Below are 17,573 nucleotides of genomic sequence, written 5' to 3' on the forward strand. Positions count from 1 at the left end.
TACAACAAAATGTAGGCTTTCGCCTCCAATCGTGATGTAGTAGTTAAGTGATCAGGTGGTGGCAAGCCCAGCGGAAGCGACACTTTTAAGAGAAAACAACAGCATGACCTCAAGGATAAAACGCTCACGCCATGCTCCACATGGCCAGTTGCAACTCCAGGAGACTTACATGGAATTTCCTTTCAGAGCTGCCATATGAAGAGTGCTGAGACCATATTTGTTGCGAATAGTGAAATTCACTCGGAGGTCAGCAATCTCGTTGACAATGTCAGAATTCATTCTGGCAATAGCAACATGCAGGGCGGTGTTGCCGTTATCGTCCTGCAGAGAAAACGCTCATGTATTCGATCCATACAAACTACTGTAGTTTAAAACGAAAGTGCTTTCAGGGTTGATGATTGAAGATTTAAAGGAGCCATGAAGAGAAAACAAAAGTTTGTTTTATTCGAAATTAGGTGTTTCATAGTACCCCAAGCGCTTTCCCTGAAGCAAATGATGCTTTATTCACTGAGAAATAAGGCAATTTAAGCCAAAATTTTAAATCTCCCGCTAAAATTGCACATTTTGTCACGTGAACAATGGCGTCACATGAGCCGGTCCATGAAACAGATACTTAGTATGTCGACTCCATATAGCACCCACACGCGGGAGTCGACCGAGACGGCGGCCATTTTAAAAATACTAGTAAAACCTAGTGCACCCGCAGCACTAGTCATGGAATCGCCTGATCCGGAGAACAAAACTCTCGCCGAGGAGCTCGGGCTTGCATTTAACAACCTCACACCACTTGAACGCTCAATGCTTCCAAGTGCACGAGCCGCAAAATTGTGGAATACGCGGTGGACGGGAAAGCGACCATTCCGCGATAGCCACAACAGACGAACGCCCAGCCGTCGGCACCGCTGCCTCGTCCGCCCCGTCGCGACGGACGAATACAGACTGGTACGTATGTGCCGTATTTTCAATTTCACTAGCAGTATCGCTTATGCCAGTTGGCCGGTGTTTTGTATGGAAAGCCGTTCGCTCGAGCTCTCTGCTCCGACCAGAAAGATTCGAGCGTCAATGCGCGGTGTCTACGGCAATTTTTTTCCCCAAGGTCAGAGCGCTTTGACGAAGTCGACGACGAGCGCCAGCATATCCGGGTCCCTAATCACTTCCTCGGAAATGACGCGAGAACACTCGTACTTCCTTTAGCTCTCTTTCTCCTCCGTTTGCAAAGTTCACAAAATGTAGACACTTGCTTCGCCGGCCGAGGTTCGTCGTTGGGCAGCACATGAAAGGAGATCTCACCGGCGGGGATGTCGCACTCCCTCGACGATTGGCCCGTACTACATAGGTATTTCAAAACACAGCAACGAAATTTCATTGTAAAGTACTCGAACAAACTGAAGTTTTCAGTGGTTGTAAACTGTAAACGAGCTCGTAACGGCAGCAGCAAGCCAACACGACCTCCATAACGAAACCTGTGCGACGAGTGGCACTATCTCGTGGCTGCTCCGTGTTCCTTACTCCCCTTGTTTCTATTTTTACCTTTGCTGGTTGGCGATATGACGGCCAACCTCCTGTGAAGGGATTACGATATCAAGCAAGGTCGCGGCTGTGCGTGCTGGGACGGTTTGTTGGCCCCGAAGAGCCTTGAACCCGAAAATTCGTCTGCGCGACGGTGGCAACGGCGAGATGTCGAGCTCGGCCAACGGTAGTTTCGTACGCATTGGCATACACGCTTGCGTGTTCGTTCGGAACTTCAACCGTTTACTCCACCGTTCTTTGCCATAAAAAGAATGTGCAGTATGTTTCACGGGCATTTAGCTCGCTATGCAAACTGTAAGCCCTGCCTAACATGCGTTTGCTTTTGCCGGCCTCCGCCAATCGCAGAGCATTCTCAAGTGACATCATAGGTTCTGTTGCGGAAAATGAGCTGGTGGGTCGCATGGTCATTTCCTTTTTTCCTAATTATGTAGCTTATTTGAGCGAAGTTTGCGTTATAAGTGGTGTCGTTATGGTTCTAACGAGGCAATCTTTCGAATGAACCAAACTTGTGTTTTCTCTTCATGGCTCCTTTAACTAAAAAATGTTGGAGTAGAATGCTCGCGCCTAAACAATTTACGAAGCATACTCATGTGCGTATTACGCCTAGCGTACTAGGGTTTAGCGCGCGCGTAAGCACCAGGTCGAAAAGATCCATAGAGAGGTGCTAGAACGTGTACACACACGCACGCACACGCACATGCACAAGCACACACGCGTGTACAAACGCACGCACACGCAAACGCGCGCGCACATATATATATATATATGTATATATATATTTACATGCATTGCCTGCGCACACAAAGTGAAAATGCATTTGACTGCAAAAAATATATAACTACACAAACAGAAATCTTCGTTACTGATTGATCACCAGATATATCAGTTCGCCTATTTATTTTTCGATCTTTGAAGCAAAGTTTACAAAACCATGACGTATAAAAGTAAGAAACCGAAAATAAAGTAATGAAAACACCAAGGTGTATCTAATCAAGCGACCTCCCTTGATTGGCGCGAAACCGAAACTAAATAGTATATTAACTATCTTAACAGCAAATTAGGAAACTATAACTTTTTTGTCTACACCAGCGCGCTGGCAGGAGCAAATATTATACAAAAATAAAGAAGCGAGAATAATTGGCTTGTTCTCCCAATGCCGTCAATAACACAAGGATCGTAAATTGTAGAAGCGGCGCAAAGGAGCTTCAGAATTTTCAAGTTCAAGTTCAATACCAAAGAATTCTCTGAATTTATGCACGTTTCCTTTGACTTGAATTACCACAGACAACATTACGTATACGTTTATTATTTCACGTCTTCAAGCATTTAACTACGTAAGGTAAAGACGAGTCTGTCTGCACGTGTCTACACAATATATTTCGACTTCTTCATATTGAAGCTTTCGCGTTAAGGCAGAACCTTCTCCGTAAATGTTTTTGAACGACTCTTTACGAGTGTTATCGAGACATGGATTGAAAAAAATCTGTAGGGCACCCAAGCAATCCTTATGATGCAGTGAATGCGGAAGCGTTGATTAAATTGTGAAACCAATCGGTCGGTAAGGTGGGCGCCACCATATTGCACAGGGTGGTATTGGCAATATAGTATATTGCGGCATGCGCCGCACCAACGAAATTTGAAAGAAGTGTCTCAATAAAGGAAGGAAGTGCGTCCATTTTATGCATGGTGATGACTTTATGCCTACAATAGAACTGGAACACCCCCACTAGGGTGCATGTTTTGTTTAATATTATCACCATCTTTTTCGCCGTTTTTTTTTGCTTTGGTTTGTTGATAAACAGGCTTGGACCTTGCACCTCATAGCACCTGGAATACGACGTGCGCTGTAATGGAAGACTCGGGAATAATTGGACCACGTGGGGAAAACGTAACGTCGCAGACGCGGAAATACAACTTCTGTAATCAGCCATCTCAAAACGAATACTTATGCTATAGAGCTTCATATATATCCCGATTTTTTCTCGAAAAGACGAGCGTTCACGTGGAAGACAGGTGGCAAACTGCCAATCCAATAGATAAATCGTGAGCACAGAAGACATGAATTGTTTGGACATTGTAAACAGGAAACAAACGTCTCACACAAAGGTTATACAAGTGGTTCTGTACCTTGATGTCCGGATCAAGTTCCAGGTGGCGCTTTGTCAGTTCACGCACACAGTTCAAGTAACCTTCTTTGACTGCAAATTGGAGGGCTGTGTGATAATGCTTGTTGGTAGCGTTGATCTTCGCTTTTTCGCTTAGTAGAAAATTTATTACATCTGGTTGGTTCCTGAAAAACGCACAATAATAGGCATTTACAACAAAGTACGCAGCATAGAAATCAGTCTCGACGGCGTTAGGGGGAGATCAAGCCTTTGGCCTGGAAACTGCATATTGAGCCTAAGTGCACCGTTGCTTGGAAGGCCTATAAAAAGCGGGCAATAACTGTAAACAATTGTTAGTCTATGGTGTGGCATTGTGGTGCCTCAAATTGCGTAATTATGGTTTGATATGAAAATTTTTTGGGGGCCACAAAAGTGTGTTTCACCAAAGTAAAGTAGCAAAATTTTGTAACTGGCCTTTTTGAAACGAGATTAGGAAACAGAATTCCCACGCTGATTTATTTATGGAAGCCTGCACTGAAGTGTTCAGCACTCTCAAACCTGATAAATCCCACTGTTATTCCAAATTACTGATGCTAATCAGGGTAAAAACAAAGTGCCACTTTAAACTAATATATAATATACTTCGAACTTAAAGTAACCAACTCTGCAAAATTTTGCTCCCCGCATGCTACACTTTTCCGCTATTGAAGAGCATTCGCCACTCTGCCGTCTGCCCACAAGTTCCAGTTTTTGTGCGTTCTACTGCTTTTTTTTTAGATAGCCATGTGCGGGGGCGGGTCCACTAGATACTTTATTTTGTATGATCGTTGCGTCTCCACAGCTGATCCCGCAGGTGTAATACCGCGATTATCGGAACTGTAATTACCAGTCCACAACAGACAAGATTGTGCTCTAAAGTTCTAATTAAAAATATGAGGCTCACTTTCCCCATCTCTCGAGAAATAAGTTTTTGCCCAGTCCAGCAACGTTAGTTGTCTAGTCTGTAATTTTACCCGAATGCTTAAAGTTAAAGAGTTCTTTTGGTTCAATTTCTGCAACTCGGCCAACATTTTAATAGGGAGTAAAGATGCATTAAACCCGCTGAATCTGGTTCAATTTGCAATGGCTTTTTAACACACCGAACCACATCTTGGCAAGCGCTTTTTAAGAGCATGTCAGTGGCTCAACAAAGGCCTTCATTGTTACGGGGCTGTCCAGCGAAAAAAAAAGTGCCGTTGTTACGATTTCACGAGGATGGCAATATCGTACCAACCAATTTTATTCGCAAAAACGCCAAAATATATGTTTTTCTAGTAGGTGCAGGGCGCAAATTGTTCCAGTTACTATTGCTGGTGACTGTAACAATTCGCTGCATAACGTAATACGGGAAGGGGTAACAAAATAATTAAAAAAACTGTGGTTGATTCCTCCGTCGTAGGAATCGGTAACGCACTAAAGTGAAATCTACAGCGAAATCTGCAGCTGAGCGGCTGTATTGCGGGTGGGCTTGGCGACCGACGTCCTACTGGCGGGTCGCTTCTGCAATGGTGCGCTGCCGTCATTTCCGTGACGAATATGACGTCAGTGAAATCTTGTTGCATCCGGGCATAAAACTTTCGTTTTAAAATATAAAACCTGAAAACGAACAACCCGAAGGATAACGAACCTATTTGTACTAAAGGTTGCTTCCCCCTAAGAAGATTCTGTGGGCAGGAGTGCACCCTTTACAGGCTCCTTGCTTCGTTGTACTGGCATTACTTCCGTGACGGATATGACGTAAGTGAAATCTTCATGAATCCCGGAATAAAACCATTTCGTGTGAAAACTATTGTTTAAAAAGGGTACATAACCAAATGCGCATTGAATTAACGGACCTCTGCTTGGTTCCGGATTTTCCAAGTAGTGTAGCTACCATAAATTGTGAACTGTTTTAGCAAATGAATGAACGTTAGTGTTTAAATTGCAACGCTATATGTCACGCTTTGTCGACAGTGGTGGAGCGTCGTATATTTAGTCTGCAACCACGAGAGAGCTTGTCGCCGCACTTCTCAAAAAAAAAGTAATTAAGCAACACTAAGCGTTAGCAAGCAACAGCTTTGATTGTACTTTCGGTAAATATACTAATCAGGATTCCTGTAGTGCCTGCCACGTTAATTGTATCTCAAGCAGCGTCCAGAAAAATGTATATAATTCATGCGGGTGATATTGCGCCATATAATCGTGGCGTAACGCCAGGTATTTATGATTTATAGGTTCACAGGATAGAAGCGTTTAGTATGTACTACGGTACCACGAACGCCGTCCCGCGTTCCCTTTTTATGCCTTCGTCCTGTTACGCCAGTAATCGTGTCTTATGTATTTTGTGCCTTGATTTTTGCTTGCTTTGCTGTTGGGTACTTGCAAACGCGGTGCTCTCTTAAGCATGCGCTGCCTTTTCATCGTACAAACAAAGCATCTTTATTTGTTTTCTGCTTTTACTGTGGCCACGTGTAATTCTGCCACAAAACTCGTTCTTAATTATAAAATGTGCCAGAAATGTCTGGCAAGAAATGGAACAATTGAGATTGTAATTTGTCGCCTTGACCTCGCTTGAGAAAAGAGATGCCTTCGTAATTGTTGATAGACTTTATTCGGACATAAGGCATTGCTTATGCTTTTTACTTGCTTCCCTTGTGTTTCTGGCTGCATCTATTCTTTTTATTCTTTACAACTTGGCAGTTTAGTAAGGCCATGAGACGGCTTGCTCCATACTCAGGAGATCTCTGGGTAGCCGAGAATTTTTGGGGGGTCAGAAGAGCCTACGATTTCGCGCAATGCGCAGCTGTGAAGTTACGTCTCAATCTTGATTGTAACGTTTATCGACGAAACAGCTGTTCCTGTAAGTTTTAAAACCAGCGGGAAGTATAGAGCACGTCTGAAACTCTTTGGCCAAATACATGCGATTGATTTGCTCCCGCGACATTTTAAAATTTCGATAGCATGCTGTATGAACATCATCTAGCCAGTTCTTGTACGGTCTTATCGCTACTGTCCTGCTATTTGCCAGTGTTATGGCGGTTCGGAAATATGTTTATTCTTAATATGATTGCGAGCCTATCTTCATCAATTTTTTCCCCTGATATAACATGAATACAACTTACCCGTGAGCCGCGTAGTGCAGGGGCTTATTTCCGTCGTCGTCTTCACACTCGAGGTCAACACCGCGTTGGAGGGTTAGCTTGATCAACTCCATTTTGCCGGCAAAGCAGGCGGCGTGCAGAAGCGTCTTGTTTTTGGAAAGAAACGAACGATGAAAGTGTCCTTCAGAAGATTGTTAAGCTGAAAATATCTGAACGTACGCCCAAACACGCTCATAATGAATTAGTGTGGTATGCCAAAGAAACGTCAGAGTGGTTTTCAAAAACAAAAACGAACACACCAACAAGCGAAACACAACACGGTTATACGGGGCGATTACACGAGATGCCACGTACCTGAATATTGATATTTCAGTGTTTTGTAAATCGTCCTATCTCTCTATTTTCATTAAAACCATTAAGTGCCCGCAACTTACTGCGTGCCCAAAGGACGTCCTAATTACATCTTGGGGAACAGCGCAAACAGGCACACAAAAAAGAAAGAAGTGAACAGGACAACGCTTGTCCTGTTCATTTCTTTCTTATTTGTGTCCCTGTTAGTTCGCGCTGTTCCCCAAGATGCAAGTACACCAACTCGCCCAACTCGCCACCTAACGTCATAATTATTTATAGTTCGAAATAACCGTTTAGCAAATGAACAAAATCAGAATAAAATTATTTAAACACGCCAGTTTTCAATTTGTCGTTTTTTTTAATTTCGGCAACCATATAGCGCAGTTGGTTATTAATTACAACATGAGTGCATGAATTACAGTAACTGTAGAGCCTTGTTTCCGTTTGTAAAGTTAAGTTACCCAGTGAATTATGTAACCTTGGCCCTAGGATTCGAGTCTTTGTTATAGAACTCCAATAACCACTGCCTAATGAACTACAACCGTGAAATTCTCGAGGCCCTCTTCGAGGCCCTCTTCGAGGCTCACGTAGTTGCCGTGTCCTGATAGCTAGATTCGTCAAAAGGCTAGTAGAAAGGCAGTAACTCTTGCAGTTACTAACGCAATTGGTATCATACTATTGGTACCATACCATACAAACCAGAACAAAAGCAAAGGACAAACTGGAAGGCGTATCTACTCCAGCGAACAAATCACAGAATACTGCTCAGCGCTGGCGATAACTATAGGCTGACGCAGTGCTTCCAGAGAACAAAGGAAAAAGTTGAAATGATTATGGGGAGTGGTACAGGGTCCCTTTTACGTCACACCGCCCAGAACCTCTCGCAGTTAGCCGCCCTCTCTTGCTTACGGCGGCGGACACGGAAAAGATAAACCTTTAGAGTGGTTCTCTTTTTCTTCTTTCTTGTTGTTGGGTCCGAAATTACCCGATTCTGCTCTCTTTGCGGGCATAAAACGGGAAACACACAGTCGCCGCTCTGGGAATAGGGAGGACACACCTGAGGCCTTTCGGTCTACTCGTCACTTGGACATCAAATAAGAAAGAGGGGGGGGGGGGGGGGAAGGGAGCCATCGCGTTTGCTTTGAAGCGTGAACTGGATGTCGGGGTGGAGGGAATTTGATGCTTTTCGTAACTAAACTTCGGTGGTCTACAGTGCGCGAAGACTTTGTATGTCTATGTCTTTACATTGTTTACATGTCTGTACGTCCGTATTGTTGTCTGTATTCTTGTGTCTACATCATTGTTGCGTCTATACCATTGTTTTTACCTTCCTCTTATGTAAACATTGACGATGCTGCACAACTCAGCGGTTCTGCACGTGAAGTGAAAGTGTGTGATACCCTTTTATTGTACGGTTTATTGTTGTTTTTGCTTGTTGGCCAATGTTAGGCCCATCGCTGTTGTTCCTGCTGAAATTGTATGAATGCCCACCTGCTATGGTCTCGCCCGAGACTGGCAGTATTGAAAATAAATAAATAAAAACCTATGGTATAAACGGGGACATTTGGGCCATTAGGCGTGAGTCATGCTCTGCTTTCTTATTTTGAAAACACAATAAGCTGCTATCAGGGGTGGCTCTTTGGGTGCTCCGAATGCTCGCTTTTTTCCTTGCCAGTTACCGGTTCGATCCACCCGAAGGCCACGCAGGAGGCCAGTGGCCCCGCCACCGGCTTGACGTTCACAGGACCCTGTGCTTTGACCGTCGCCTCATGCCTAGCATCGCATTCAGCCGCAGGTCCCCCGGACTAGCTCTGACTGCCCACCTAGGATCAGAATCTTCAGTAGACGAAGACACCTAACGTCACGCCCTCAGCGCAACAATTGGGTCCGTTTCCCGCGTACCAAGCAGGTAACCTCGATTTTCTGAATTTTTTGCGGAAAGTTCGCGGCGCATTATAAGGCTGCTGAAGGTACCGAGCGCGCTCCATCTGGTTCCCTCACTGTATCACTTCGACTTGCTAGCGGTTATAAACGAGCCTGTACAAAAGGATGGCGAACGCAACGGATTGAACGGGATGGTCGGTGAGGCGCTCGAAGGCGCCAAGTTTGGACCCGATTTGTTGAACGCGTTCCACTACTATAGAGAGACACGTGTTCTTTGTCGGCTGGGCTTGACTTCGAACAATCTGCGGGCGTCGGATTGAGCCTTACCGTCAATGGCTCTGCAGGCAAGCAAAACTGCGTACAGTCACAATTAATCGCGTCCAAAGGCGTTCTCCATTCGGCCTATCCACTTTCCTCTCGCGTACGCACGCGGGTGCCTACCTCGCGAGTTGTCCGGCGGAACATGATTGAAACAGAAATCCACAACCACCCGGAGCTTTCGCCATCGTCACCGTAAGGAGCAATGCTAACTGTTTCGAGCTGCCCCTGCTTTCAACAATTGTTTCATGGTTGCGGAAGCGAAATACATGAACGATCACGTCTATGACGCCAAGCTAATGGATCGAGAGCAGATTTTACCCGTGCGCGCAAATCAGGAAGTCCGCAACTTCGATTCAGGATAGCGTGGGGGCTAGCAGTCCATTCGGGTACTTCAACTATTCCAAGAAAAGGGCGCAAAACCGCGTTACGTTCACTCACATGTGAGGCACGTGCTAGCGCAAGGAAAACATCTCGTCCATACGAGAACACAAGAAGGCGATCAAGAGAAACATTTTGATTCGTTTGCTAGCATCTCTGATCCATTCCTTGATGAAGAAGGCCTTAATAAAGCCTAGCTGAAATATCCCAAATTGCTGAAATTGAGGATGAACCGAAGGACATGCCGCAAGAACGGAGAAAGGAGGTGGTGTCAAAAGTCAAAACGGACAAGCGAGAACAATGTGCAGCTAGCAATCTACAACTGGATTTCTGTATGAGCCATTTTTGGGTGTTTTTGCATGCTTACCTATCGATCGTTCTAACACTGCCACTTCGGACCAATGTAGCTCTTTCCACACGTAAGCACATGTCAAATAAGGCAGTATATGCACTGATTTTGTATTACCTTTAAATACGGGAGGGCTTTGGGGCAGCTGATGTGAAACTGCATTGAGTTTCAACTTTTGTGGGCATAGGGGTCTGAATCAAAATGCCAACTTTCCATACTGCACTCCTTTGTTTCTAAATTTAACATTGGTGTTTACTGCCTGAATACGTTTTTCCACTTTGGAATGTCATGCAAGCACAACCGAGGGATACCTTGTCTGGGTCTACTGGGAATCCGCAAAGCACAACCGGGATAGTTAAAAAAAAAACTCGCATCTTTGTATGGTCTTAAACTATATAACCATTTATATTTGTCATTTGCTTCCTCACCGTAGCTTGTAAGTAGCCACCTGTATAGTACAACCTCCTTGCAAATAGCATAAGAGGAGTGGGTGCGCACGGTGATGACACTTTAAGCCCTGTACCATTTTAAAATCAATTCAGAAATGATATCTTTAAAATTATTTCACCCTTCTATCCCTTGCTTAAAGGGAAGTGTAAGTTTCCGATCTAGTGTGTGGGCTCAGAAAATGCGAATTAGAACTTCTTAAAACTGCAGAAGCCGAATTTCAAGAGCTCGGCTTTTTAAAATACGTTAACCAGCAATTACTCTCAAATTTCTGAAGAGACGTTAGATGCAAAAGTAAGCAGGTAGGTTGGCTTTTTGTCTATAGCACGACGCAATTACTGCTCAATATTTTTTATTAATCAAGCGCCTGGTAAGAAAACATTACCAAATCAATTTCGATCTCTTAAACAATTTCTAAATTCAAAGAAAAGGTGACTCGAATTGCCCAATCTATTACCGATGGGCTCTGCTGCACTTCAATGCCTGGCCCTTACATAACTATCAGTTATTTCAATGCTTTAAAAACTAAATGGTAGCGGTAAGTTTGGATCACATCAACATTTAAAATTTGTATGAATTTGTTTAAGAGCCGAATACGTAAACGAGTCAATGCGTAAATGTGGGCTAGTTGTTTCGAACTGTGAAACATGGTTAAGTAGCGCGGGAAGAACGGAACAAAAGTAGAGACCACACAGGACTAGCGCTGGACTAGCTAGGACTAGCTAGCGCTAGTCCTGTGTGGTTTCTACTTTTTCACGTTTCACCATGTTTCACGTAAACGAGGTTACGTTTTCTTTCTTCGAGCGGTTTGTATTGTAAATGTTCATTCCGAAAAAAATCAGCCCCAAAATGTTTTGCACACCGCAAGAATAGCATGCTCACACAACCTCTTTCATCTGAAAACACAAATTTGCGTGATAGATTGCGTGATGCAATGGCTTTGTGTGCTCTGCTTCAAGTTGCTTCATCATCATCATCATCATCATAATCATAACAATCATCATCCTGGTTGTGTCCACTGTTGGGTGACGGCTCCTCCCAAAGATCTCTAGCCACGTCTATTGAGTGTATAAATCAATTCATCGCCCCGAATTTTCGTAGTCCTGTCTGATAAACAAACCTAATGCCAATAAAACAAAAAACACTGATGAACGAACAATAATTATCGCAGTACTTCATAAAAATCTCCTCCACCACAGTGTTCAGCAAATATTGCGACAGTATTAATTATTCACTGCTTAAACCACTCTTACAACATGTGTAATAACGGCCTGGCTAAATGCTGCATATGTACTTCCTGCTTTGTGTTCAGTGTCATGAGTCGAGGTCAACCCCGCAATGACGCCGGAGAGAACAAGGTAGAGGAAGACGAGGAAGGAGAGAGATTGAGGCAGGTGCGGCGAGAAGAGACCGGGTTTCTGAAGAGCCAAGCCGAAGGTGACGCGACCCGAGGCACCGACGTCGCCACACAAGCCTGGACGGGAGCGGGCCGACGACGCTTCGGCTCCGGTCTCGCGACACTACGCCAACCCACGCCTTGGCGGCTCCAGCGGCGACGGGCGTGTGTTCTCGGCCAGCGGCGTCGAACCGTCGTCTTCCGCTACGACGGACACCACAACGGCAACACTCCCGAAACGAGTCGCACTACGCCAGTCCCCCAAAATGTGGGCACCAGTTCTTCACGGCCATACGGCGATTCTCGCCCGTCGTAGCCCATGACCTAAGTAAGCTTTACATTCTGTAGAACATCTTCCCGGGACGTTGTGAAGCTGTAAGGCAGAGTTGTATTAGGACATTGTTTATTTTGTTTGGTAGTTTGTTATAGCGTGTCCATTTCTTTACTCGGGTTTGGTTTCGACGTGCGTGTTTTGTGTGACAAATCTGTTTTGCCAAGCATGTCCGGGTTCCCCATTTCCTTCTTCTCTGTCGGGCAGGACGCGTGACAAAATATTTGGCGAGCCTTCCAGGATAATGGCGCAGTAACTGCCAGGACTGGCCCAGTCACGCGTCTTGGCTGCTTGGAAGAATGGATTGGGCAAAATTTCTAACATTAGTTCAAACGCACGGTTTGAACAAGGAGCAGGCGTTTAAGATAGTCGAGAAAGAGAGTCGCAGAGAGCAGCAGGCGTTTGAAGCAGAAAGGACAATATTGCAAGAAGATATACAACGGCTAGAGTCAAAGCTGCGCCTCGTCCAAGAAAGTTACAAACTAGCAGAAAGAATCGAACTCGCCGCACGTGCAAGGCAAGACACGCGCATCGCATGCAGTGATGAGTGCGCACGAAATATCGAAGAAAACGAAAAGGGCTTTCTGCAGCTAACTCAGGAGGAAGCCGAGTTTGAAGCGCCAGACATTGAATGTTCTGGTTCTGGATACGCTGGGAGTCCAGCCGCAGGGAAGTGAACGGTGAGTGTGTAACGGCAGCAAACCAGCCGCATGGAGGTCACTATGCTGAGAATACATCGGGAGAGGGAAGACTGATGGCCGCCGGTACACCTGACTTCTGTGGTTTAGAAGTATCCAAAATACTCGTTACTGAGACTAAGGTGCCTGCCACTCCGCATGCCTGTGTGCTTTTGAGGAAGCACCTTGAGCTTCCTCAAGGTGCTTTCAGAAGTGCCTATGGCTGCGGATTAAAATTCCCCGCATTTCCCCGAGGGGAAGAATGTGAAAGTGCGAATGCACGAGTTGAATTTGCGCGGTTCGGTAATGTTCGCGAAAGAGAGATCACACACACACACACACACACACAACTACAAAGAAGGAAAGATGCATTTATTCACAGACACCTATTTGTGTTGTCGTTGTACTTGATTGTTAGAGCGGATCTCAGCTTTGAAATTTCGTGTCAGTACTCCTTTAAGCAGGTGCATTAGCCCTTCTGACGCCCGATTCTTGGCCAATCCCCCACGTGGGTATGTGCCATGTCAGCGGCCAGGCAGCGCGCGCCCATCTCCCCCCGTTGCCAAGGTAGACGAGGAGATTCCTGACCAATCCCCCACGTGGGTATGTGCCATGTCAGCGGCCAGGCTGCGCGCGCCCATCTCCACGTGCGCGGACATCGCCGGTGGACGCAGGTTCAGGGTCGCTTAAGAAGTGCATTGCACTTAAAACTTCGTCTTTCAGGACAGAGCGACGTCCTTGGACAATCAAGTGGACTGCTCAGGGGCAGAGGTTGTTACAGAGGCCAAAACAGAACAGGAGAGTACCATTTTTTATGACCTAGTAAGGCAGCGCCCTGGGACCGAGTTGTCTAGAGTCGTGCAAGAGCACCAACTTCACGCGTTTGACCGGTATCTAATGCATGGGCCATTGATGCAATGCAAAGAAGGCTTGCAAGCACTGAGTAAGCAAGTTCGAAAGCATGGCATTGAACGAAAGGGCCAGCTTTTTCAAACGAGCGAGAATGTGGAGGAGGCAAAGTGGCTCAGGTGTCTTCCGTGTAGAGCACAGAAGCATAGCATTCGAAAAGTACCGGTTAGCAAGTGTTCGGGCTGTACGCATGTCGATCAAGAAACGGGGACGCATTGTGAAAATCTAAGTGACAGTGTAGCCAAAAGTTCTGAATGGACGCGGCGGAAAAAAGTTAAAATGAAACGGGATTCCCATAACAGGAGACTTCAAACATGGCGACAACTTTTCTGGGAAGACGACTATTGTGTTGTAGTGCAGTACTGGGTGTGGTATATTAAGTTATAGAAGCACTGGTGGATTTATAGAGGGGTAAATTATTCGTTACAGTGGTGTTTACAAAGAAGATGGTTTCGAAACAGCATACCCGTCTGTCATTGTGAATTATGGTATACATAGAGAAGTGTTCATGGGGGTGATCTATTGTCATCGAACGGTATGAGAAACGTGGTGTGAGAGAGACGCTGGTAGGTTGGTTGGGACATTACTGAACATTGTGTGAACAGAACGTGAATAGTGCGCTACATCAGGGAAGTGCACGGTGATAAAAAGTGATGGTGAACCATGGGGACGCTGATTGTGAACAGGGAGTGCGTGATGGTGAACAATGTGAGGCAGAACAATGTGACGGTGAAGAATAACTGCGTGATAAGTGAACAGCGGTTGTGGAATTAGTGACTACTGGTCTTCCCAGGGGAGGTTGGTGAGTTTTTTGGAGAAAAAACTCTTAAAGAGGAGGGTAGTGTCATGAGTCGAGATCAACCCCGCAATGACGCCGGAGAGAACAAGGTAGAGGAAGACGAGGAAGAAGAGAGATTGTTTACGTAGAAGGCAGAAGTTTACATACTTGTGGTGTGCTCCGAAAGACAGTCCTCGTCAATTAAACGGTTTTTCTGTGCATCCTGTCCACTGGATGAATTGACGTGACAATTTTGGCGAGCCTGCCAGGATCCATCAATTTTCATTGTCACTGTCAATTCAGCCAGGTGGATTATGGACCCAGAAAAACTGTTAGCCCTTACCGAGGCGCTAGGTTTGTCGAAGGAGGAGGCGTTGGCAATGTACAAAAGAGCAGCCCAGGAGGAGCAGAAGAGAGCCGAACGCGAGCAGGAAAGAGCAGAGAGGGAACAGAAAATACTGGAACTTAAACTGCAGCTCGCTGAATATGCTTTGCAGGGGGCAGTAGTGCAGACTGGAGAAGCATCAGGTTCCGTATCACCTCGAGCCCCAAAGATCTTCCCAAAAAGTTGGTGGCACCTTTTGATGAAAAGCAAAATGACTTCGATGCCTACCCGCAACGTTTTGAGAGGATAGCCACTGGCCAGGGCTGAAAAAAGTGAGAATGGGCTACGGCTTTGAGCGTGTGTTTGGCAGGCGAATCATTAATCGTCTTCGGCCGAATGCCAGCGTCCGACTCACACGACTACGACAAGGTGAAGATTGCGCAACTGGAGAGGTTTCGCTGGACTGCTGAAGGTTTCAGAGAAAAGTTTAGGTGCTGCCAACCAGAAGACGCGGAAACTGGTCGACAGTTCGCTGCACGAATCAGCAATTACTTCGATCGGTGGATGGAACTCTCCGGCACGGAGAAGACCTATGAGTCTATCAGAAATTGGATTGTCTCCGAACAGTTCTTGAATTGCTGTAATCGCAATTTATTCGTGTTTTTAAAGGAGAAGAGATTACAAGCTATTGACGACCTGGCTGACTCAACTGATGGCTTTCTCGAGGCGCAGGGCTTAAAAAACTTTGCTAAGTTGACTGATGAACAAGAACAGCCGGCAAGTGGAGGAAACGCGTAAGAATTGAGGAAGCTCCGCATCACCAAACAGAGTAGTAGGAGACGCTTCCTCTGCGATGGCATCGGTCACTTAGCCGCGGACTGCCGAATTAACCTTGAAGATACCAAATCTGACCTGATTTGCCAAGTCTGCGATAGGAGAGGGCACAGCACTCAGGCCTGTCGCTTTAAGCCTCAAGACACAGTTGCGAGCTTGGTGTCTGCACAGTCAAAACCAGCGCAACGACCGACCGATGCTCAAGCAAAAGTAGTTGAAGTCGGAACAGTAGGAGCATGCACGGCGGTGTACAATAGGGACAGAATGCCAATCAGTGAGGGGGTAGTCCAAGGGAAGAAGATCACGATATTGAGGGATAGTGGTGCTAACACGGTGCTGATTAGAAGGAGCTTGGTACGTGATGAAGATTTGATCGGAAAGAAGTCACATGTTGTTTTAGTTGACAGTACTGTGACGTGCTTGCCAGAAGCAATTATAGAAATCTCTACGCCATATTATTCTGGAAAGATTACCGCCAAGTGTCTGGACAACCTCTTATACGACCTAATACTAGGAAACGTTCCGGGTGTCCGAAACGTTGACAGTCCGCATCCCCGATGGTCAGACGGGACGCAAGTTCTAACATCAAGCAGTTCCGACATTGGTAGAGCAGTACTCCAACAGAACAATGGCAGTTCACCGCACAAAGAAAACATCGAAGCAAAAACAGCCGCCGTGAAACGGTCGACAAGGGTAGAAGAGAAAAAACCCACATTTAAAGTTCCAGCCATCGGACTGTTACCTGTTACCCCTAGGGAGTTAGGAAAGCAACAGGAGCAATATACGTCAATACAAGGTTATTACCGACACGTGGGATCGGAATGGAGACGAAACCGTATCATGTACGAGTTCCAAATACTCGACGGGCTTCTTTACCGAAGATGCCTATTTTCCACAGAACGCGTAGTCATGCAGCTCGTCGCACCTCAAGATGTACGGCAGGAGCTTTTGGCTTTAGCGCACAAAAACATCGTGGAAGGCCATCGAGGGATGTGTGAAACCATCAGGAGCATTGCTGAAGATTTCTTTTGGCCAGGCATGCAAAGTGACGCAAGAAGATATGTCAAGTCCGGCAACGTTTGCCTACAAACTTTCTCCAAAGGCAGGGTTAGCCCAGGACGCGAGGGAAGAGGACAGGCGGTCTCCGAGCGGCTGTTGGAGTACAGCAAGATTACGAAGAAGGGACGATACAGAGCACGAAGGTGTCACGTTTTCGGGAACAATTACGGCGGGACTAGCCCTGCTTATTAGTGGTGGTGTTTAGCATATCGTGTGAATTATACCGTGCAGTGTTCAGGTGGATACTTTGGGGTCTGAGAACTGTGGACACTTGGAAACTTTGAACGGAACAGTGAACGGTGTTTGTGAACTGTTTAAGTTATACTGGATTAGGATTTTGTGGTGTGACAGGGAGTTTTAGAAGAGACTGCATTCCAACCAAGAGACCCTTCAATTTAAAAAAGCGGGCATGATTTGTTGGGAAAGTGAGCCGTTTTTAGGGAAAAAACGCTTAAAAGGGGTGGGTATATTGTCACAAGTAACCCCCCGAACGGGTATGTGCCGAAACCCTCGAAGGTGTATGCGCCAAAAACTCCCAAGGAGTATGTGGCAATCAAGAAGGTAACAAGTGGGCAAACAAGGAAATGAACATCGAGACCAGAAGAAGAAGAGAAACGAGGCGAGCGTGGGGTCAAGGAAGAAGACCAGGCGACGCTCCTGGAACCGACCCCAGCGTGATCGGGGTCTGACGACGCCGCAGGCTTACTGCCTTGAGCTCCAGGCTGCGATCCTGGAGGGAGACCCCGCGGCAGCGCACCGTCGGCAGCTCCGGGTTACTAA

The 17,573-nt window shown here is 46.0% G+C and overlaps 1 protein-coding gene across 1 annotated transcript in view; it reads right to left on the reverse strand.

Moving 5' to 3' along the window:
- The window catches only part of LOC144147089 (uncharacterized), a 293,400-nt gene that overhangs the window by 157,399 nt on the left and 118,428 nt on the right, over nucleotides 1-17,573 (reverse strand). Inside the window, exons 12-14 of the mRNA XM_077679136.1 lie at nucleotides 6,776-6,900; nucleotides 3,658-3,820; nucleotides 170-321 (exon numbers count right to left, since the gene is read on the reverse strand). Coding sequence (XP_077535262.1) covers nucleotides 170-321; nucleotides 3,658-3,820; nucleotides 6,776-6,900 — 440 coding nt within the window. The remainder of the gene's footprint in view (nucleotides 1-169; nucleotides 322-3,657; nucleotides 3,821-6,775; nucleotides 6,901-17,573) is intronic.

This window comes from Haemaphysalis longicornis, unplaced genomic scaffold (assembly GCF_048455015.1).
Source record: "Haemaphysalis longicornis isolate Haplotype H1 unplaced genomic scaffold, Haemaphysalis longicornis Haplotype H1 scaffold_7, whole genome shotgun sequence".
In the NCBI taxonomy this organism is placed as follows: Eukaryota; Metazoa; Arthropoda; class Arachnida; order Ixodida; family Ixodidae; genus Haemaphysalis; species Haemaphysalis longicornis.